The 24,476-nt window shown below is 40.8% G+C and overlaps 1 protein-coding gene across 33 annotated transcripts in view; it reads left to right on the forward strand.

Moving 5' to 3' along the window:
• The window catches only part of MAST2 (microtubule associated serine/threonine kinase 2), a 260,168-nt gene that overhangs the window by 123,835 nt on the left and 111,857 nt on the right, over positions 1–24,476 (forward strand). For 8 of the 33 annotated variants that reach the window (XM_078331598.1, XM_035251313.3, XM_078331605.1 and 5 more), the window contains exons 1-2: positions 19,946–20,234; positions 23,657–23,851. The exons of 15 other annotated variants lie outside the window; for them this stretch is intronic. Coding sequence is in view for 15 of the 18 variants with exons in the window: in XM_035251313.3 (XP_035107204.1) it covers positions 20,185–20,234; positions 23,657–23,851 (245 nt within the window). In the remaining 3 variants the exon portion in view is untranslated. Of the gene's footprint in view, positions 1–10,539; positions 10,751–19,945; positions 20,235–23,656; positions 23,852–24,476 lie in introns of those variants that run through there. 10 more of the 33 variants (XM_078331599.1, XM_078331602.1, XM_035251320.3 and 7 more) reach the window with 3 other exon arrangements.

The following is a 24,476-nucleotide window of genomic DNA, read 5'->3' on the forward strand; positions in this document are numbered from 1 at the left end:
ATGAGAGAGTGTGGAAGGGGACTCCAGAGGTAAAATCCAGGATAGACAAAAACAGTGTTTGTGGAAGGGAATCCAAACATGGAGTCCAAAGGAGTATGGAAGAAGGGGACTTTTAACCTGGGAGGAACCCCCACCTTCTCTAAGTCTCTAGGCCAATGAAAGGAGTTACTTAGAACTTCTGCTGGAGTGATTCACTTTTTGTTTCTTCCCATGCCCATGAAAATTAAACATAAACTGTTAAATCTCCCAGATGGACAGAGATGGGAGAGGGGCACGGCGCTGGGAAGTTCTTGCCCTTAAAACTACGCCCCCGTGTGTACCCGGAAAGTGAACACGTTCCCTCACAATCATTAATTGTTAGTCCAGTACATCATATTGTATGAATGTCTCCCAGGATGAGCCCATTCAGGTTTGCAGGTTTCCTACAATCTTATCAAGTTCCAAAATGGGGATTGGCCTTAGTAAACATACAATTTCATACTTTCATGCATCTGGAATAATTGAGCTTGAGACAGCGTCACCTCTTGTTCTTAGACTCTTTTGGGTTGTTAACATTGAATTTTCCTCAATTAGTAATCCTAACTCATTTATTCACTTGTTTACTCTTAGCTACAATTTTTCCTTCTCTCTGTTTATACCCAAACCTTTTCACATTTGGAAGGGACATTAGAATTTCTCTTGTGCTGTTCTAGATTGCAGGCAGCAATACAAGTCTAGGAGTGGCTCCTCCCCAGTCCACTCTATTCAGATAGGGTTAGGTTATATAGGAGCAGAACTAGTAAGCTGTTTTTTACCACCAGGCAATATAGCTACATTCACTGTTAGTCCCATTTTTGCTAAATGGGATGAAAGTACTACCTACCCCAGTAATGTTCTTAGGAATTTTGCCATAAGGTTTAAAAACATATTTACAGTTTTTTCTTAGAAATCATCCCTGCTGTTTCGGCACTTATAGTTGCAACCCTCGTCCTAGGACCACTGCATCAAGTAGGAGAGAAAAAATAAAATTTTCAAAGGTGATTTGGGGAGGAAAGAAAAAACTACAGGCTAGGCAAGTGTCTTACGCCTGTAATCTCAGCATTTTGGGAGGCCAAGGCGGGAAGACTGCTTGAGCTCAGGAGTTCAAGACCTGCCTGGGCAACATGGCAAAACCCTGTCTGTACCAAAAATACAAAAAGTAGCTGGGTGTGGTGGTGCTTGCCTATGGTCCCAGCTACTTGAGAGGCTGAGGTAGGAGGATGTCACTGCACTCCAGCCTGGGCAACAGAGCAAGACCCTGTCTCAAAAAACAAACAGGCCAGGCACAGTGGTTTACACCTCTAATCCCAGCACTTTGGGAGGCCAAGGCAGGCAGATCACTTAAGTTCAGGAGTTTAAGACCAGCCTAGCCAACATATAGTGAAACCCCATCTCTACTAAAAATACAAAAAAAAAAAAATTAGCCGGGCATGGTGGTGCATGCCTGTAGTCCCAGCTACTTGTGAAGCTGAGGCAGGATAATTGCTTGAACCTGGGAGCTGAGATGGTGCCACTCCACTCCAGCCTGGGTAACAGAGTGAGACTCTGTCTCTCAAAAACAGACAACAACAAAACAGAAAGAAAAGAAAAAGAAATAGTTATACAAGTGTACTCTTCCCCTGGAAAGAATTGGGTAGTCATGCTAGCATCCTCCCCAACCCCTCTTCCTCAGATCAACCAGAAAAACAGAGAAAAAGTCCCACGTTGAGTGTGAGCACATACATACTCCTGATGGCCTGTAAGCCACCTCTTCATGCTTTTATGTCCCCCTGTTTTAGACAACCAATATTTCAATTGCCCATTCTACTCTCTATCAGACTATTACTCTAAGAGAATATCTCACTCTGTCCATTGTTGGACTTTATGGGCTGTACAGCGTGTTCCTTGAAGAAATGATGGGCCATTCAAATCCATGCAATATCTTCTGTTGTTGTTGTTTTTTAATGGTACTCTGAGTATTTTTATCTTCCGTGGGATAAGCAAAGCCCACACCAGAGTCAGTGTCTATTCCTGTTAAGACCCATTTGTAGCCCACAGGGCTAGCGGCATTAGTCTCATTTGCCAGCTGTATTCAGGGCCTTCCTAGCAGAGAATCTGCCACATAGCCACCAGCCATCTCTGTCTGCGTTGTGGAGAAACAGAACAGTTCTTTCTGGCATTTTGTGCCTGAGAGTGTGCAAAAGAATCCTGTCTGAATTCAGCTCATCTCTGCACCACTGCAGTGCCCCCATACTCATTTTTTCAGGGACTGAGGTGGCCACCTCAAGGGAGCACAGGGGATATCTACTTATTGTTTCCTGTCACCTTAATGCATCCCTCAAGTCTCTTTAAGGCCATGCTCCATATGGGCATTCTTTTAACAGGCCAGTTTCCGTTGACCTCTCACCTGAGTGTATAGCCAAGCCATTGGTCATGTTGCATGAGGTCAGTAAAGACCCAGACACAGGGGCTTCTACCATTGTTCAATTCTTCCATCAGTCAGTGTTAGAAAAATAGAATGCAGTTCAGTCCACCACGTGGATCTGTTTTTAACCATCTTTGATCAGAGGAACAGTCTTCCAAAGCAGGATGATTTCCATTTACCTTGGAATTACTTTGCATGAACCAGGCAGCTCCTGGTCAGTGTTTTTTTTTTTTCCCCCATTAAATTCTATTTAGAGGACATTTGCTTTGGTGAAGCAATAGAAATAGAATTGGCCAAAAATATTTTCTTTTCTTTCCTTTTTTTTTTTTTTTTTTTTAAGAGTCAGAGGTACATGTGTAGGTTTGTTACATGGGTATATTGTATAATGCTGGGGTTTTGGCTTCTAGTGAACCCATCAGCCGAATAGTGAACATAATACCCCATAGGTAGTTTTTCTATGCTTGCCACACCTCCTTTCCCCTTTTGGAGTCTCCAGTGTCTATTGTTTCCATCTTTATCTCCACATGTACCCATTTTTAGCTCTCACTTATAAGTGAGAACACATAGTATTTGATTCTCTGTTTCTGAGTTATATTATATAGAATAATGACCTCCAGCTACATCCATATTGCTGCAAAGGACAGGGTTTCATTCTTTTTATGGTGCATAATATTTCATGGTATATATGTACTACAATTTCTTTATCCAATCCACTGTTGATAGGCTACGGTGATTTCATGAGTTTGCTATTGTAAATAGTGCTGCGATAAATGTACCAGTGCAGGTGTCTTTTTTGGTAAAGTAATTTCCTTATGCTATGTCATAAAGCCCAAGGGAAAAAAAGTTTAACAATTAAAAAAAATTTTTTTTAAGATTTATTTTCTTGGTCGGGTGCAGTGGCTCACACCTGTAATCCTAGCACTTTGGGACGCTGAGGCAGGTGGATCATGAGGTCGGGAGTTCAAGACCAGCTTGGTCAAGATGGTGAAACCCTGTCTCTACTAAAAATACAAAAATTAGCCAGATGTGGTAGCATGCACTTGTAGTCCCAGATACTTGGAAGGCTGAGGCAGGAGAATTGCTTGAACCCAGGAGGCAACAGAACGAGACTCTGTCTCAAAAAAAGAAAAAAAGATTTCTTTTCCCTTGGGTAGATACCCAGTAGCGGGATTGCTAGATCAAACTGTAGTCTATTTTTAGTTCAGTGAGAAATCCCTATACTATTTTCTGTAGGGGTTGATCTAATTTACATTCCCACCAACAGTATATAAGCATTTCCTTTTCTCTGCATCCAACATCTGTCATTTTTCATTCTGACTGGTATAAGATGGTATCTCATTATGGTTTAATTTGCATTTCTCTGATGATTAGTACAGTTGGATATTTTTTTCGTGAGTTTGTTGATTGCTGGTCTTCTTTTGTGTCTGTTGCCTGCTTTTTAATAGATTTGTTTTTTACTTATGATTTAAGTTTCATATAGATTCTGGATATTAGTCCTTTGTTGGATGTATAGTTGGCAGATATTTTCTCCCATTCTATGGGTTGTCTTTTCACTCTATTGATTGTTTCTTTTGCTGTACAGAAGCTCTTTAGTTTAATTAAGTCTCATTTGTCTGTTTTTGTTTTGGTTGTATTTGTTTGAGGTCTTAGTCATAAATTATTTGCCTAGGCCAATGTCCAGAAGAGTTTTTCCTAGGTTTTCTTGTAGGGTTTTATAGTTTCAGGTCTTATATTTAAGTCTTTAATCCATCATGAGTTCATTTTTGTATATGGTGAGAGACAGGGGTCCAGTTTAATTCTTCTGCATATGGTTAGCCAATTTTCCCAGCACCATTCATTGAATGGAGTGTTCTTTCCCCACTGATTATTTTGATTAACTTTGTTGAAGATCAGTTTGCTGTAGGTGTATGGATTGACTTGTGGGTTCTCTATTTTATTTCATTGAGCTATGTGTCTGTTTTTGTACCAGTACCCTGCTGTTTTGGTGACTGTATCCTTGTAGTATAATTAGAGTGAGGTAATGTGATGCTTCCAGCTTCGTTATTTTTGTTTATGATTGCTTTCACTATGTGGGCTCTTTTTTGGTTCCATATGAATTTTGGAATAGTTTTTTCTGATTCTTTGAAAAGCGACGTTGGTAATTTGATAAAAATTGCATTGGGCAGTATAGTCATTTTCACAATATTGATTCTTCCTATCCATGATCATGGGATATTTTTCTTTTTGTTTGTGTTGTCTGTGATTTCTTTCATCAGTGTTCTTTAGCTCTCCTTGTAGGGATTTTTCATCTTGGTTAAATGTATTCCTAGATATTTTATTTTGGTTGTGGCAGCTGTAAATGGGATTGATGTCTTGATTTAATTCTGAGCTTGAATGTTGGTGTATAGAAATGCAGCTGATTTTGAGCATGAATTTTATATCCTGAAACTTTACTAAAATTGTCTATTGGGTCTAAGAATTATTTGGAGGAATGTTTATGGTTTTCTAGGTATAAAATTATTTTGTTGGTAAACAGATATAATTTGACTAACTCTGCTCCTATTTGGATGCTTTTAATTTTTTTCTCTTGCCTAATTGCTCTGGTTAACACTTCCAGTACTATGTGGAATAGGAATAGTGAGAGTGGACACCCTTGTCTTGTTCCACTTCTTAGGGGGAATGTTTTCAGCTTGTACCCATTAGGTATGATGCTGTTGGCCTCTGAGTTTATCATATATGGTTGTTATTATTATTATTATTTATTTATTTATTTATTTATGCCCATGGGACAGGTGAATGGGATATTCATTCATTGATGTAGTGAACCCTATCTGGGGAAATGTGAGATACAGGACAGAGTGTTTCAGGAGATAATTGAACTTGAACTTTTTGGAAAGAACCTTCAAACTAGTAAACAGACCTTTGTTTTTTCAATTTGAATGTACCTCTAAGAAATACAAAAGTCAGGATATTTTTGGAAACACAGAAAACAGCCACATTTTCCTAAAAATAGCTGACGTAGTCATGTGACTACCCAACATAGAGTAATAGGCATGGATAGAGCCAGATTTTGTGGGTCCTGAAGCTCATATAATTTCAGGAGATGCCTTTTTAAAAAAAAAAAAAGAGAGAGAGAGAGAAAGAAAAAAAAGAATGAAGGAGAGGAAGAAAGAGGAAGAGAAAGAGGGAGAGAGAATGGGAGTGTTGCTTTATTGCCCAGGATAGATTGCAGTATAAAAATGGGTACTGAAAACCTCTTTTATACCAATAATTGTGCTTAATAATGGAGACAGGAAAAAATGAGGGAAGAAAATAACAAACAAGTAGCCAACCAATATTTCATTTAAACCTGTGAGTAGGTGTGATGTGGTACTGATGAGAGTGTATATTTTGTGTATTTAAAGTGGAGAGTTCTATAAATGTTTATTAAGTTTACTTGTTCCAGATCTGAGTTCAAGTCCCGGATATCCTTGTTAATTTTCTGTCTCGTTGATCTATCTAATATTGATGTTGAAGTCTGCCACTATTATTGTGTGGGAGTCTAAGTCTCTTTACAAGTCTTATGTACCTAGGTGTTCCTGTATTGGGTGTGTATATGTTTAGGATTGTTAGCTCTTCTTGTTGTATTGATCCTTTTATCATTATGTAATGACCTTCTTTGCCTCTTTTGATCTTTGTTGCTTTAAAATCTATTTTATCAGAGGCGAGAATTGCAACTCCTGCTTTTTATTTATTTATTTATTTATTTTTGCTCTCCATTTGGTTGGTAAATCTTTCTCCATCCCTTTGTTTTGAGTCTTTGTGTATCCTTGCATGTGAGATGGGTCTGGATGCAGCATACTGATGGGTTTTGGCTGTCTTTTGATTGGGGGATTTAGTAGATTTAAATTTAGGATTAATAATAATATATGTGAGTTTATTACTGCCGTTTGATGTTAGCTGGCTGTTTTGCCCATTAGTTGATGGAAATTCTTCATTATGTTGATGCTCTTTACTTTTTGGTATATTTTTGCAAGGGCTAATACTGGTTGTTCCTTTCTACGTGTAATGCTTCTTTCAGAAGCTCTTGTAAAGCAGGCCTGGTGCTGCTGAAATCTCTGAGTACTTGCTTGTTCACAAAAGATTTTATTTTTCCTTCACTTGTGAAGCTTAATTTGGCTGGATGTGAAATTCTGGGTTGAAAGTTCTTTTCTTTAAGGATGTTGAATATTGGCCCCCACTCTCTTCTGGCTTGTAGGGTTTCTGCTGAGAGATCTGTTATGAGTCTGATAGGTTTCCCTTTGTGGGTAACCTGACCTTTCTCTCTGGCTGCGCTTAGTATTTTCTTCTTCATTTCAACCCTGGTGAATCTAACGATTATGTGCCTTGGGGTTGCTCTTCCTGAGGAATGTCTTTGTGGTGTTCTCTGTATTACCTGGAGTTGAATATTGTCCTGCCTTGCTAGGTTGGGAAAGTTTTCCTGAATAGTATCCTGAAGAATATTTTCCAGCTTGGATTCATTCTCTTCGTCGCATTCAGGTACACCTATCAAACATAGATTAGGTCGTTTCACATAGTCCCATATTTCTTGGAGACTTTGCTCATTCCTTTTTATCTTTTTTCTCTAATCTTGTCTTCTCGTTTTATTTCATTAAGTTGGTCTTCGACCTCTGATAGCCTTTATTCTGCTTGATCAATTTGGCTGTTAAAACTTATGCATACTTCGTGAAGTTCTCGTGTTGTGTTTTCAACTCCGTTAATTCTCTTATATTCCTCTCTAAATTGTCTATTCTTGTTAGCATTTCATCAAACCTTTTTTCAAAGTTCTTAGTTTCTTTGCATTGGGTTAGAACAAGTTCTTTTAACTCCCAGAAGTTTCTTATCATCCACCTTCTGAAGCCTACTTCTGTTAATGGAACACACTCGTTCTCCATCAGGCCTTGTTCCATTGCTGATGAGGAACTGTGATCTGCTGTAGAGGGAGAGGCATTCTGATTTTGGGTATTCTCAGCCTTTTTATGCTGGTTTCTTTCCTTCATTATAAATTTATCCATCTGTCGTCTTTGTAATTACTGACTTTCTAATTAGGTTTCTGCATGGACGTCCATTTTGTTGATTCCCAGTGCCGGAATCTGAGCAACCCACCGCGCCAGCTAAAACAGCGTTGTTAAGATTGATGGTGCTTTTCTGCTCGGGAATCTCTGGTCTGGCTTCCTTCTTGAGTCTGTCTTTCAATCAGCTGAATAGGTGACTGTGCCTTCCTGGAGCTTCAAACGTCAGCCAAAAGGGGACCCAGTCCCATTTACTCTGCACCAGGAACTGCTGCGCTGGCAGAGTCATGCTGGCGACCCGTGGGGCTCCTCTGCTGGGAATCTCCTGGTCTGTGAGCAACAAAAATTTGTCTGAACATATGGCGTCCTCTCGTTCTCTGCGCTTTCACTGGGAGCTACAATCCCGAGCTGCTAGTGATCAGCCATCTTGGATCTCTCTTGGTTGTTATTATTTTGAGGTGTCCTCCTTCAGTGCCTAATTTGTTGAAGGTTTTTAATCATGAAGTGTTATTGAATTTTATCAAATGCTTTTTCTATGCCTGTTGACATAATCATATGGTTTTTGGTTTTTATTGTGTTTATGTGGTAAATCACATTTATTGATTTGTGCATGCTGAGCCATCCTTGTATCCCAGGCATAAAACCACTATATCATGATTCAGTTATCTTCTTGATGTGTTGCTAGATTGAGTTTGTTAGTATTTTGTTGAGGATTTTTACATTCATGTTTATCAGGGTTATTGGTCTGTTGTTTTTTTGTTGATGTTGTTGTTCTGTACTTGTCAGATTTTGGTATCAGGATGATACTGGTTTAGTGGAATGAGTTAGGGAAGAATCCCTCATACTCGATTTTTTGTTTAATGGTTTCAGATTGATACCAGTTCTTCTTTGTACATCTGGTAGAACTTAGCTGTGAATCCTCTGTGAGGCTGAGGTTGCACCACTGCACTTCAGCCTGGCCAACAGAGCAAGACTCTGTCTCCAAAAAGAAAAAGAAAAAGAAAAGACAAAAATATATAGCACTAAATGCTTAACATCAAAAAGAAAGATCTCAAATTAACAACTTAACATCATAGCTATAGAAAGTAGAGAACCAAAAACAAGCCAAACCCAAATTTAGCAGAAGAAAAGAAGTAAGAAAGATCAGGGCAGAACTAAATGATATTGAGGCCAAAAATATGACATAAAGGAGCAACAAAACAAAAGTGGGTTGTTTCAAAGGATGAACAAACTTGTTAAACTGCTGGATAGATTAACCAAGAAAAAAGAAGATTTAAATAAGCACAATCAGAAATGACAAAAGTGACATTACAACTGATGTCACAGAAATACAAAAGATCCTCAGAGACTACTGTAACGTCTCTATGAGCATAAACCAGAGAAACCTAGAAGAAATGAATGAATTCCTTGAAACACACAAACTCCTAAGAATGAACCAGGAGGAAATGGAAATCCTGAAGAGACCAATAATGAGCTATAAAGCTGAATCAGTAATTAAAAAATCTGTGAACCAAAAAAAAGCCCAGGACCAGAAGGATCAAGTGATCCTCAGCCTCTTGAGTAACTGGGATTACAGAAATGCACCACTACGCCTGGCTGATCTTCATATTTTTGGTAGAGGCAGGGTTTCACCATGTTGCCCAGGCTGGTCTCAAACTCCTGAGCTCAGGCCATCCTCCCACCTTGGCTCCCCAAAGTGCTGGGATTACAGGCATGAGCCACTGTACCTGGCCTAAACTTTAGTCTTAATGGTGCTTTTGTTGTATTCTGGAGATTTTGGTATGTTGTGTCTGTATTTTTTATTAAAAATTTTTTTTTGATTTCTGCCTTAATCTCATTCTTTAAAGTCATTAAGGAGCAAATTGCTTAGTTTCCATGTACTTGTGTGGTTTTGAGAGTTTCTCTTGGTATTGATTTGTAATTTTATTCCATGAGGTCTGAGAAGATGGTTGATATGATTTTGATTTTTAAAAAATTTATTGAGACTAGCTTTATAACCGAGCATGTAATCAAATTTTAGAGAATGTTGTGTGTGCAGATGAGAATGAGTTTAGAATTGGATTCTTCCTGAATTGAGTCTTCATGTGAGAAAATAGCCCAGGTGACACCTTGCTTGCAGCTTTATGAGACCCTAAGCAAGGACCTAGCTAAGCTGTGCTTGAATTCCTGAATCAGAAACTGTGAGATAATAAATGTGTATTGTTTTCAGTTGCTCAGTTTTTGCTAATTTGTTATGTAATAGAAAACTAATACATCATGAAAGCGCATTTCCCCCATTTTTTTGCTTACTTACTTGCTTATTTGTTTGTTTAGAGACAGGGTCTCAGTTGGGGCTCAACTGCTGTGTGCTACTGTTAGGAATAGTGCACTAAATTATGAGTACCTTTAGAACCTTGAATTAGAACAGGAATAAATCAAATGAATGGATGCTTGACTCTTTCTTAGGCATGTTATCTAGACATTGCTGTTATTTGACAGGAAGGATGTAACAGTTAATTTGTCTTGTCTTTTATTTCTAACACCCTGTGCTGCTCAAATATTCCATATTCTGAGGCAGAGCTTTCTAAAGTTTGTAGTTTCACAACCCATAAATGGCATTCTGACATAGTTGCCTCTTGGAGTCTTGCTCAGTCGCCAGGCTGGAGTACAGTGGTGCAATCTCGGCTCACTGCAATCTCCACCTTCCAGGTTCAAGTGATTCTCCTGCTTCAGCCTCCCAAGTAGCTGAGATTACAGGTGTGTGCCACCTTACCCAGCTAATTTTTATATTTTTAGTAGAGACAGGGTTTCACCATGTTGGCCAGGGTGGTCTCAATTTCTTGACCTCATGATCCATCTGCCTCGGGCTCCCAAAGTGCTTGGATTATAGGCATGAGCCACCGCACCCAGCCAGTTGCCTCTTTTTTTAAGGACTTAGGAAGAAATATGTGGACAGAGGTTTTCCTATGGTCTGAACAGTACAAGTTACAAGAATGAATTTTTAGGGTTCCACTTTGCCAGTGTGGAATCTTGTGATAGAGGAAACCCCATTTCTTTAATGAATCTGTTTTTTGTGTTTGTGTTATTTTGCAGGATCTCTAAAGTGAGAAGCTCATAGCAGAGGACTTTCTTCCCTGGCTCTATAGTCAATAAATAGATGTATGAATGAATAAGAGAAGGCAGATGTTTCTTTTGCCATACTGCAAATTATTGAGCCCTGTCACCAGTCCCAGGGAAATGTTAGGACTTCCTTGTCCTGGCAAAGCTACAGGAATATTGGCACCAATGGATTCTAATGCTGCTAACAAGAGTACTCTGTTTGGGAATGTGTTACCTGAAGGTAAAAGTAATATCTTCTTTGGTCAGATAAAGGATGTAAAATATGGCTTTCATTCTCTAAAAATCAAACAATTATTTTCTCACTTTAGCATTATTTAAGGAGCTCCATGCTTTCTCTCCTCCACCCAAGGAATACTGCTCTGTAATAGTATTGCTCTGCAATATATGCAGAACAGACTAGAGAGAAATTCATTTGCTGCTGTTGTCAGAATTTTCTCCTGAAAGATAGAGCACAGTGATTTATAACATTGGAAGCAAGAGTGAGACTGCTTCAGTTTACCAACTTGGCTGAAGACAGGAACCCTTCTGGCTAGTATAATTCATATATATGTAACCAGGCCCCAACATATTGAGGAAATGCTACTTTCTACTTACCACTGGTATGATCTTAACAATAATGGGAGTAATAGTACATATATCATATGACTATGATTGTAGCAGGAGCGGCTGCGGGAAACCGAATACAGGAGGAAGGAGTTTATTCAGCCTGGAGCAAGGTGGCATATTTGCCTAACAGCCAAGCTCGCCTAATAAAGGAAGGTTCTTTCTTTATATAGGCTTATACTTTAGATGTTACACATGAAGAATCTTAGGTTTATAGCTTAACATATGAAAGGGTCTCAGTTTACAGCCTTAGGAATTACATATGAAAAGGATCTTGGATTACAATCTCAGGAATTACATATGAAAAGGGTTTCGGTTTACAGTTTTAGGAATTACATATGAAAAGGATCTTGGATTACAATCTCAGGAATTACATATGAAAAGGGCTTCGGTTTACAGTCTTAGGAATGAAAAGGGGAATTTACAGTCTTAGGAAAAAGAAGTTGATCTGAGATGCCTGGGTCTCCCTCTTCATCCCTCCGTTTGAGACCCTCACCACTTTATAATATTAGTGAGAGATCTCACTTTAATTCTCACTTTCCAGATTTTCTGAAGAAACCGACTGATAATGTTTCATATAATATACTTATGATGTCATTTTTTGGCTAACTACAGTACTAATGAATCCCCTAATCATCTGACGGAACAGGAGGAGTAGACAAGAGAGCAGTAAACAAACGCCTATTATTATTATAACACTTATGATGAGGGTTTTGAATCCTCCCAAGGATGAGAATCAACCTCCAAATACGGACTCAGGGTTAAATCCGTGCCACACCAGTATAGGCATGTGTGCCAGTTTGGTCATGTCTTGCACAATATCCTCTACTGCTTGCCCCTGGTCATGTATGTGCAGACGGCAGTTGGTTAGATTGAATTTTCCACAGCCTCCCCCTTCGGTTGCTAGCAAATAATCTAGGGCCAGCTGGTTCTGATAAATTGCATTTCTCATTTGAGTTTCTTGTCGGACCAAGAGGGACAGAGCTTTACCCATTTCATTAGTGAGTATTTCCAAAATAGCTTGCAACCAGATGATCCGGTTAAGCATGTAAATAGGGGTCCGGTATCCCCATGAGTCATCCTCTGCCCATGTGGCCGGCCCAGAGTACTCAATAATTCTCTCCGGTGGCCACTCATCATCTGTCCAATCCCCTAGTTTTAGGTCTCTCTTCTCCCTAGCGGAGTAGACTGGATACCCTAATAGCTCACCTGTCTTAACAGATAATAGGAAGAAAGAGGGCTTAATGATGCCTATGACACAGCTACCTGTCCATCTTACGGATTACACACCTTATATTGAGTACCATTATATAAACAGGTTCCCTTCTGTGTCCCTGTACATTTATAAGAACTGCAGGACAAAAGAATGGAAGTAACTTTTACGTCCTACCTGGTGTACATACTGAGGGCATTCTTCAAAATTAGTTAATGTTCCTACTGTGCAAGTCCAAATATGAAGAAGAACAAGTCCCACGATGAATCTCGTCATGCTTTGGCCGTGTGCGGACCAGCCAGCCTCCGGGATGTGGCTAGAGCAAGGCTTGTTGTCCTTTTTAAGGTGATTCTGCAGTCCTTGCCTTGGTCTAAGTCTCAGCTGTTGCTGGTTTTTATGCAGCTGTAGTGGATTCAGGCTGGGACTCCCTCTACCTTCACTGCTGTGGGATTGGTCAGGATCAGGTCTGAGGTCCTTTCCATTGTGGCTTTAGAGGGTCTGTACTCCCGTCCTTTATCCACTCTCGATTACCTAGTGAGAAGGGGTGAACTGGAGAAAAAGGCTTACAGGACATTTGTTATTTACTTAGGTTGAAGTATTGTAAGGATTCTCCTTAGAGGTGGTAACTAGCATCCTAACTCAATCTCTCCTCACTCCTGAGGAGTTCCTAGGAGTGCCCAAAGTAGGGGAGGGGGCCTATGGTATAAGACTTAATAGGGGAATATCCTGTTTTTCCTAAAGGGGGTGCCTCTAATTTTGAATAACCCCAAGGGAAGTACCTGCACCCACTCTAATCTTGTTTCCTGACATACTTTCCCTAAGCTGTTTTTGATGGTCCAGTTCATTTTTTCCACTTTTCCGGAACTCTGAGGTTGGTAGGCAGCGTGCACTTTCCAGGTGATACCCAAGGCCATTGCTGTTTTCCGGAATAAATCTGCCACAAATGCTGGTCCACAGTGGCAGTCCAAACCTAGGGATAAGATCTTGAAGCAGCACACAGGTTACTTCATGGGCTCTTTCAGTCCCATCCAGAGTATGTGCACACCAGGACCAACAAATACTTATGTCCCCCACTCTTGGACATTTCAATAAAGTCTACCTGGAGATCTTCAAACGGAGCTGCTCCATAAGCTTGAATTCCAGGGGGAATAGTTGGGCCCTGCCTTGTGTTGTGTTGCCAACATGTAATGCATCGCTGTGCCACAGTTTTGGTCAAGGCTGCTAAGTGTGAGATGTAAAAGTACCAGTCCAACATCTTTTCAAGTGACTCTTGACCTAAATGAGTAGTCTCATATACGGCTTGTACAACTGCTGCCCTCAGCAGCTGTGGTGCTGTTATTCTTCCATCTGGCCGTTGGATCCATCCTTCTTTAATCAGTTGCTCCCTCTGTCTGGAGAAAGTCTCTTTCCTCCTTAGAGTAAGTAGGTATTAGATCAGGGATCTGGGGAATCAGCAGGGCTGTAACTGCTATTCCGTAGGGGGCTTACGACCCGCTGAATCCACTCGGGAATTCCCAGGGCCACAGAGGTGTGGGCCCACTGATGTCCTTGGCAATGCATGACTGCCATTCTCCGAGGCTTTCAGACTGCTTCTAGTGGCTGCAAAATTTCATGCTGATACTTTATTTCTTTTCCCCTGAAATTAACAGGCCTCTCTCTTTGTACAGTGCTCATTGTCGGGAAGGCATATTGAGAGTCAGTATAAATGTTTACAACCTTATTTTTACTCAGCTCTGAGGCTTGAGTTAAAGCAATGAGTTCAGCCTTTTAAGCTGAGGTGCCCTGAGGAAGGGATTTGGCCAGAGTTACCACGGCGTAGCCTGCACATCTTTCCCCTCGTGGATTGACATAGCTGCTCCCATCCACATACAACTCCCAGGATACTACTGTCCATGGCTGATCCTGAAGATCAGGCCTGCTGGAATAGACTGTGTCCAGGACTTCAACACAGTTGTGTTCAATGGGACCCTCTGACATTGGGAGCAAAGTGGCAGGGTTTAAGGTGTTGCAGACTTCAATGGTGATACGGGGATTTTCACATAGCAGGCCCTGGTATTTGGTAAGCCTAACATTTGATAACCAGTGGTGCCTTCTGGTATTCATTTGAGTCACTACTGCGTGAGGTGCCTTGATATTTAGGTTCTGTCCCAGAGTCAGCTTATCTGCTTCTTGTGCCAGCAGAGCAGTTGCTGCCAGGGCCCTTAAGCATGGGGGCCGTCCTTTGGAAACTCCATCCAGCTGCTTGGAGAAGTAAGCTACAGGCCTGGGCCAAGGTCCTACTGTTTGGACCAAGACCCCAACTGCCACTTTTTCTCCTTCTGCCACATATAATGTGAAGGGCTTTGTTAAATCAGGCAGCCCCAAAGCTGGAGCTGACATTAGTTTTGTTTTCAGTTCCTAATAGGCCTGACGCTGCTGGGATCCCCATTCAAAGGGCTCCTTGTCTCCCCACTTTGTCACATCATAGAGGGGTTTGGCTAGTACTGCGAAGTTTGGAAATCCACAATTTACAAAACCCACCACTCCCAGGAGCTCTCTTGCCTGACTTTTAGTCTCAGGTTCTGTCACTTTGCAAGCGGCTTGCTTCCTCCCTGCTTCTGGGCTGCGTTCCCCCATCCAGATGGTGAGCCTCAGATATTGCATCTGGGCTTTCCTTTTAGACTCTTTATAGCTGCAGTCCTCCAGGTGCCGAAGTAAGGCTTTGTTTGCGCACCCGACTACCGTGGGGTGTTCCAATAGAAGGTTATCAGCATACGGGGCAGCATGCAAGCAAGAAGCTTCTGGGAGGTGGTCATGGGCTGATGCCTCCCCAAGAATGATGAGAGAGTTTTTGAGCCCCTGGGAAGCTGGGTCCAGGTGTATTGGGTGGTTACACCTGCTTCTGGGTTTCTACCATCGAAATGCAAACCGTTTTTGACCCTCCGAGGCCAGTCCAATGCTAAGGAGGTATTCTTTAAGTCCAATTAAGTGAACCAACTATCCTCTGCTGGCAATAATCCCAAGTGTGTGTATGAGTTGGGTGCAAAGCCATGCAAGCCCTGCATGGGTCTGGGTGATAATATCATTCTTCTGCTTCTGGCTAGGAAGGCTCCACCCTCCTTCCCAAGGGACATTGAGAGCCTAGATGACCCCCGACTGAGGCAGTTTTAGCTGCAGGGAGTCTCTTTTGTTGAATGGAACAGTGGCCCTCGATTTGCACAATAGGTTTTGCTGGAGAAGGGGGCAGGGGCAGTCCATTAAGTACAAGAAAGTCTGTTCTCTTAACACCTTAATAGCTCTAACAATATTGGTTCTGTTGTTTTCCATGGGGGTGGTTACAGGGCTGTCAACCGGACTGTGGGCTCTTTGGGGGCATATGAGTCCAGCCCCCCTCTCTTTTAGTCCAGTGGCCCTTCCATCAGATTGAACAGAGCCCTGTCACTTTTTATCTGGATCCTCGTGCTTAGGATCGCCTTGTTCTCCCATTAACTGTGGGTATTTTTTTTCCAATATCCTATTTCTTGACAAAATGCACACTGATTGTGTTGCAGGCGCAGGCGGGCAGACTGGGGGGTTTTCCAGGAACCCCCCTTTTTCCACATTCTTGGGGCATTCTTCTCATAGCAGTAGCTATCAAGTCAGCCTTCCGTTGAGCCTGACGTTCCCTTTCCTTATGATTTTTCCTCTGGCTTACCGCCTCTTGGTTTACAAACGCCTGGTTAGCTACTTCCAATAACTAAAGTATTCATGCATGCAAATCCTCCCTGTTTCTGCCACTGAATTTGCCTGGACTTGGGAGTCCGCATTTCTTGGCAGCGAGGGGGATGGTGGTTTCTATCAGTCTATCCCTGCCTGCTCTCTTAGCCACTTCGGAGGGTTTAACACTAACTGCAACCATGAGTCTATGTATGGAAACTGATCAAGGTGTTCTAGCTCGCCGTATATAACCTCATGCCTTACTTTGGAGACAAGGGGGGCCTGTCTAGGATCCCTTCTGGGGGCTAACCTACCTTAAATGCTGGCCAATCTTCCCTACATAAAACCCTTAATTTCTCTGGTGTCATAGTTACTTTATAGTTCCCACTAAATCCCTTCTTGAAATTTTTCAGCATGGTTTCTAAAGGGGTGGACTTGCTGTGGGGGTGAGCCATATTAACACTTCAAAGAAACAATTCCCACAGTTAGGTGAGTATTAGTTCACTCACAGCAATTCCAGCCTAGCAAGACGCAGCACAGAGCACTCTCCAATTTACATTCACTTCAATCCTTTTGCAACACCCAGAGGCTTCTTCACTCAATCTTATGTGGCTGTCTCTAATTCTTACAAATTGCTCGTCGCATGAGGCCCTTCCTAATACCTGATACCTTTTACGACTGATGAGTCTGGCTGGACACATCTACACACACAGACACACATCCGATTGCTCTCCTTCCAATTCAAAACCATAGCAAAAGCTTCTAAGGTTACAGAGAGCTACCTTCCAACGTGCCGATCGGGCACCCGTGGATCAGGCCACACTTCCACCCAAAATGGGGTGGGCTACTTTCCTGGGTTCAATCTTACCAAATTGCTTGATGATACAGACACACATCCACATACACAGACACACATCCAATTGCTCTCCTTCCAATTCAAAACCATAAGCAAAAGCTTCCAAGGTTACAGAGAAAGCTACTTTCCAAAGTGCCGATCTGACACCTATGGGTGATCAGGGCATGCTTCCACCCAAAACGGGGTGGGCTACTTTCTTGGGTTCAATCTTACCAAATTCAGTGGTCCAGACTTCCCCAAATGCTCATTCCTCCTCGGTGTTCAGCCACTGGGTGGATCCACACTGCAGGGCCTCCCTGCTTGGCTCTGGTGAGGCTTTTCCACCAGGCAAATACCTGCCCAGGAGCGCTCTCAGGATGCGTCACCCCAGCGAGCAGGAGTCCCCCTGCAGGGATGCTCCACAGGGCTAGGCAACCACCTAAGAGACCTCTCGGACACTGAATACAGGAGGAAGGAGTTTATTGGAATACAGGAGGAAGGAGTTTATTCAGCCGGGAGCAAGGTGGCATATTTGCCTAACAGCCAAACTTGCCTAATAAGGGAAGGTTCCTTCTTTATATAGGCTTATACTTTAGATGTTACACATGGAAGAATCTTAGGTTTATAGCTTAACATATGAAAAGGGTCTTGGTTTACAGTCTCAGGAATTACATATGAAAAGGGTTTTGGTTTACAGTCTTAGGAATGAAAAGGGGAAGTTTACAGTCTTAGGAAAAAGGGGAAGTTGATCTGAGATGCCTGGGCCTCCCTCTTCATGATGAATCCTACATGAGTATTTATGTGTAAAATGCTTAGAATGGAACCTAATTAATAGTTAAGCACTTGATAAATAAGTGTTGGTTGCTGTTGTGTCATCATCATTATCATCATTATTATTTATTCAGTAGCCTGGTCTTGGGTATTAGATAATTGGAGAATATTATTTAGAAATTTAGGGTTCAGCCGTAACTGTAAGCCTTAGCAGGGGATGGGAGGATAGACCAAGGCTGGGGCTTTTGGCAACTGATCCTGATACTATCTGCTATCACAAGGCTTTCCAATGTGGGATCCAGTACTTGTTTGAGAGCTGCAAGATTTCTGAGAAGGAGTTCTAGTTATCTTTAGGGCCTGCTACTGAACTGGGGAGGGAGCTGAGAGGGCTGAGTAATTGGACTAATACATGGAGAGGAAAAGTGAGGGCCTGTAGCTACGAGGTGGGGTGAGTTTGCTTGGGTAATTAGAACTGTGGCTTTCAAGCTTTTTAGACTTTGACCTCAGTAACAAATAGGGTTTGCATTATGACCCATTACTTATGTGTGCATTTGTGTATTTGTGAAGCAGGAGTGGCCTGCCTTGAGAAATAGACCTCTGGGACACTGAAGTAGAAAAGAAAGGAGGAGCAGGCTTTATGTTTTGTCCAAATGGCCAAGCTCCTGTAACAAAGAGAAGCTCTGCCTTTATATAGGCTTATACTCTAGGTATTACACGTGAAAGGATCTTAGGTTTAGAGACTTAGAAATGACAAGTGAAAGGGTCTTGGGTTTACAGCTTTAGAAATCACATATGAAAGGGTCTTGGGTTTACAGTTTTAGGAATTACATGTGAAAGGCTTCTGGTCTTGGAAGAGTGGGGTGGGGGTTTGATCTTGTTTAAGTAAAAACAGAGGGCCTGCTATTTTACAGGAAGGTGATTTAGGAGCAGTCAGCCAGCCTTTTCTTCTAATGAAATGCAGTGTGGAAGTCAAGAGGGAGGTGATCCTAGATGCCTTAATCTCTTTCCTCATTTGTATGTATTTCAGTAATGGATGTCTTAAAACACACATTTCAGAAAACAGTGCTTGCCTTTACTGTGTGGGAACGACTCTGATATTTTCTTTTTTATTCTATTTCATTTGCATATGTACTTTTTGTGTGCAGGCAGTTTCCCTTTTTAGAAAATGTTGATCCTGACTTCCTAAATTGATATCATGTCTTACTAAGGAGCTGTTACCTGACTTCTTAAATTGATATCATTTCTTACTAAAGAGGTGTGACCTGCATTTTAAAAAGCACCAGTTTGCCCATGAATTAGTCCTTTGAACATTACCAAAAAAAAAATAGCTTGACATACTTTGTCATCTAGGTGAATGAGAAAAGCTTATCAGAGTTTTCAGGGCCTCTGAAGCAGGGGACGAGACTTGCTTCTCTTTGGCTCTCTTAGCTGCCGGTGTTTAGCTCCACAGTTTTCTTAATCACTTGGCTTTCTTGAGTCTAAGTTCTTTTTCTCAGATGGCTTTCTATTTGTTGAGATTTATCTCTTCCTTTAGACTGGGAGATTGCAAGACCTATAGTAGTAGCTAACACTTCCATGGTGCTTTCTCTGTGCTAGGCACTTTGCTGTTTTACATATATTAATCCTCACCACAACCTATATATTGGTACCTTAATGATCTTTATTTTACAGGTGGGGAAACCAAATCATACAGAAGTGTGCTTAGCTTACCCTTCAATAGAGGTCTTCTGCAGCTTACCTTAATTAAACATTAATGGATGAAATTAAACTAGTTTCTGGGCTTATTTTCTTAATTTTCCTTTTGGCTTTTCTTACCAAAAATATATTCAAATGACTAGAGAGTAATAGAAATTGAATAAAAAATGGTGCTGAACTTTGTCTGAAGAAGTACAGTTTACTTAAATTGGTCAAATTCAGCATTTGAATAATGACTGTGCTTTGAGCCCTAACATTAAAGCCCTCAGGCTTGGGTTTGGAATGAATAATGTTGCAGAAATGCCCACAGTCTTAGCTCATTATTTTACCAGTTTGGAATCATTAATCTTTCTTCCAGTCCCTTGCCCACTGCAACAGCTGTTTAGCTTTGCCCTTGCCTTCTGGGTTAATAGTATTTCTGACACAGTGTGAGTTTTCAAGTTGCTATGTATAATTTCTGCCAGTCTTTACTGCCGCCAGGCCTCAGGGTTGGAGGTTGCAACTGATTTGTGGGGGAGGGAGTTTGATGCTTGTCACTGGCAGGAACAAGATGCTTTCTATAGCTCTGATTTGTTGCTGGCTGAGTGTGAATGATGTCAGGCAGATCAGAGGACAGCTGATTCATTTGGGATCTGGAACTTGTCACTGCCCCACTGCTGCCTCCTGGGCTCTTAGGTCTTTTGTTGGGGGGAGGGGAGGGGTAGTCTGAAGATCATGTTTTTAGAGAAAAGTACTTTAATTTTTGCCGTAAGTTTGGGAAGCTTTTATAATTTCCTTTGGCTGACAGAACTGCATACCCCTTGTGTGAGAGAACTTCCTACCAAGACGCCAGTATGAGGGCAAAACTTGAGTAGCCAGGAGAATGATGAAACGGAGGCGAGAGAGACTGGGAGCACCATGTCTGCGGATTCAGTAAGGAGGCTGGGGTCTCTACTGGAAACTGTCAGATGTCAGGAAAAACACTAATGCCAACTAACACGGCTTCATTTATTTAAATGAAGACTGTTTTGGAGATGCCTGTCAGGAAGAGGGCTGAACTGGCTTTATTAATTCAAGGTCAAAACAGTGGTCCTTGGCAGGGAAGGTTTTCAATTCCGGAAACTGAGTTAAATGTCATTTTAGGGGTTCCTAAAATGAATATTTTGAGAACTGGGTAAAAAAATGAAAACAATTATTTTCTTGCCTTGAAAGCAAATGTTTATTTAAAGTTAGTGTCAAAGCTGCAAATACAAGCCCCAAGAATGTGAGAAGCAAATGGAAATGAAAAGTATCTCCTCCTTTGACTGGAGAGGGTATTGTATTTCTGCCCATGGCCTGTGAGCTCAAGACCTCAGATCTACCCTTGCAGATTCAAGCATGGGCCCTTTAGGGTGTGACCTGAACTTTATTTCTATATTGGCCAATATACAAATAAACTTTTTAGGTGAGAATTTCAAAGCTGGGAGTAGAAGAAGGCTTCCACTTCAGGGTGACTTTTCCAAGAGCAGCTCAGGCTTAATTAATGAAGAAGTGCCAAGTGAATTGATAGTGAATTAGAGAACCAGTGAAAGAAGAGACCTAGAATCCATTTCAGCTCAGTTGTCTGTCTTAAACTGACTTTGTTTGACTCACAGGGCGAAGGGAGTGTACTTCAGATTTTCTCCCCAAGTAAACTGCTTGCTCTGAGACAGACAGGCTTCTTCAGTGGGCTTCTTTTGTGATGTTGCCCTTTAGTGTCTGTGGATGCTTATTGATTGAATTAATGATTCTACTAGACCTTGAGGAACAGGATGTGTTTGAAGTATATAGTTGGAGTATTGACACACTTTTAAAAAAACGTTTTATTTCCATACTGACACAAAAGTAAAAGACCATTTAAAAAGAAACTTCATCAACTAATGTGTTATTTAAAGTAAAGGTCTCTTGTTAACAAATTAAAAAAATTTTTAATGGAATTTGTAATTTAAGAAAATATAAATGGTCAAAAATCACGGTTTTGTTTTTGTTTTTCTTTTTGAGAGTGTCTTTATTACCCAGGCTGGAGTGCAGTGGCCCTATCACAGCTTACTACACCTTGATCTCCTAGGCCCAAGGGATCCTTCCACCTCAGCAGCTGGGACCATAGGCATGCACCACCAAACCTGGCTAATTTTTTAATTGTTTATAGAAACAGAGTCTCTCTATGTTGCTTAGGCTGGTCTTGAACTCCTGAGCTCAAGTGATCCTCCTGCCTCAGCCTCCCAAAGTGCTGAGATTGCCACACCTGGCAAATCGTGCTCTTCAAATGTTGATACACTGCTGTTGGTAATCATTGTATCTGTTTTATTGACTAAGTTAGAAAAACCCCAGAGGATCTAATAAGTTGTTTGTATATCATCTTTTCCTTTTTCAAACAATCCTTATTAGACTCTCGACCCATTGTATAACCAGTTTGCAGGGTAATAATTAGGGGCAAAAAGAAAATGAAATTTGGTTTTCGTAGATTCTTATAATTTCAATTGTATGTTCAACGAAATGGCTAAACCTCATTTTATGTGATAAGACTTAAGACTTTAAAACTTTTGTTATAAACATATTATTCAGGTTAACAAATAAGTACTGTCTAATGTTCTAATTAGCTCTCACATATATGAGAGGGAGTTTAACTTTGAAGTAATTCTTTGGAAGAGTGAAAATTCTTTTTGAAAATGAGAAATTAAAATTAATATTTTTACTTCTTTTAACTTTAAAACATTGAGTTTGTGGAGATGTCGGCCTACCTGTAATTTTAAATAGCCGTCTGCCCTCCTGTTCTCTATCCTGTTATACCCCGTTTTGGGTACCCACCTGAGAAATAAACTGAAGACCACTAGAGTGATAATGACTAGGAAATTGAAGATTTTCTTTGAATATATTTAAATAAGCACAAATGGAATGTATCCATATTATAAATAGTCAGAAGTAACAATACAGGCAACTAACAATGTTACCATTTTGAAGTAAGTCAGGTACTTACCTGATACTTAAGTAATTTTTTACCTTGGAAATTAAATATAGTGTGTGTATAGAAGGCCATGCCAAAAGGGAGCAAATTAAATATTATGAAACTGTCCATTATTTTTATCATGTGTTGTTTCTACTAATGGCAACAAATTAGAAATCTGTATTTATCGCCTATCTGTTTTAAATCTAATGATCTTATTTATTTAATAATCTTCAATAGGACTTAACATATCAAAATGGCTAGATTGTTTTTATGGGAAAAAATAACCTGGGAATCTAAAATTTAAGTAGAAGCAAATACAGAGTTAACTGACATTATCTGATACATTACTTAGAGAAAAGTTAGCTAAATAAATTGGTATTGTTGTAGATATAATCAATAGTTTATAAACTATTGAGAATGTTTTACTCTTGGGGACATATGCATTTCTTTAGGAAGTTTTTAGTCATTGAACATTAAATATTACCTGTTTGCTGCTAATTGATGAGTTGTAGTAAATTTGCAGTGTTTGGTTTGCCCAGAAACCAATTTTAAATACTTTGGGCCGGGCACGATGGCTCACGCCTGTAATCCCAGCACTTTGGGAGGCTGAGGCAGGTGGATCACCTGAGGTCAGGAGTTCGAGACCAGACTGACCAATATGATGTAACACCATTGCTACTAAAAATACAAAATTAGGCTGGATGCGGTGGCCCATGCCTGTAGTCCCAGCACTTTGGGAGGCCAAGGCGGGTGGATCATGAGGTCAGGAGATCAAGACCATCCTGGCCAACATGGTCAAACCCTGTCTCTATCAAAAAAAAAAAAAAATTAGCTGGGCCTGGTGGCACACACCTGTATTCCCAGCTACTTGGCAGGCTGAGGCTGAAGAATTGCTTGAACCCAGGAAGTGGAGATTGCAGTGAGCTGAGATCACACCATGGTACTACGGCCTGGGTAACAGTGTGAGACTGTGTCTCAAAAACAAAATTAGGTGGATGTAGTGGCACATACCTGTAATCCCAGCAACTTGGGAGGCTGAGGCAGGAGAATTGCTTGAACCAGAGAGGCGGAGATTTCAGTGAGCCAAGATTGTGCTATTGCATTCCACCCTGGGCAACAAGAGTGAAACTCCGTCTCAAAAAATAAAAATAAATAAAGAATAAATACATTGAATAGCCAAATCTTAAATGTTGTATTTTAATTTTATTTTAAGTTTTCTTCTGTTGTCATCCTATACCAACATTGGTACTGAAGTATGATATTGAAGAATGATTTTTGACCACTTACTTTTCTTGAGCTTTTGCCTAAACCAAGTCACTTTGAATATGTTTCATTTTGGTTGAAAAGTTATCACTGACCTTGTTTTTTTCCTATTGTGGCACCTTGTCAGTATCTCTACCCTTTGCCGAGGAGCTGAAGTAAACCAGCACATGTTTTCACCCACATTTGCTCCAGCCCTCTTCCTCACTAAAGTCCCATTTAGTGCTGATTGTGTCCTGGCTACCTCTTCTCTTGCCTTTTTCCTGAATCCACAAGCCCACAGCAGTCCTGGCAGTCCTTGTTCCAGCCGCCCATTGCAGTGGAGGTAAGGAAACCTGCTATGAATCTGGGTCTTGACAATTGCTTCTGGCCAAATGGTAAAACCCATACCTTACTCCTTAATAATGGGGAGAAATGGAATAAAGTCTTGGTTCTGTCACAGAGAAGAGTAAAATAAATATCACAGATTTCTGTTGTATGTCAGGAGAAAGGAGGGTAGCTTATCAGTAGTTGGATTTTTGAGGCTATTATAAGTTATGTGCCCATCCTGATCATCGGACAGCCTTGTGAACTATGACCTGTGACTATTCCATAGCGTGGCAGAATGCTAGAACTCTCTGGAGAGTCTTTTTGTCCAAATCTCACATTTTACACAACGGGAAAATTTGAGTCCAAAATGAGTTAAATGGTTTGTTCAGGTTCTCCCTTCTCCCATTCTTTCTGCCTTCCTTTTTATATATTCAACATTATTTGATTATGTACTATATGCTAGGACACTGTTTTAGGCATGGGAAACAAAGCAGTGAACATAAAACAATAAAATCCCTGTCCTCAGGGAGCTTAGATTCTAGTGGAGGAAGAGAGACAAGTTAATGAGTAAATATATAACATAGCAGATAGCCATAAATACTACTGAGAAAAATACAGTAGGATAAAGAGAGTAGAGAATG

This window comes from Callithrix jacchus, chromosome 7 (genome assembly GCF_049354715.1).
Source record: "Callithrix jacchus isolate 240 chromosome 7, calJac240_pri, whole genome shotgun sequence".
Lineage (NCBI taxonomy): Eukaryota > Metazoa > Chordata > Mammalia > Primates > Cebidae > Callithrix > Callithrix jacchus.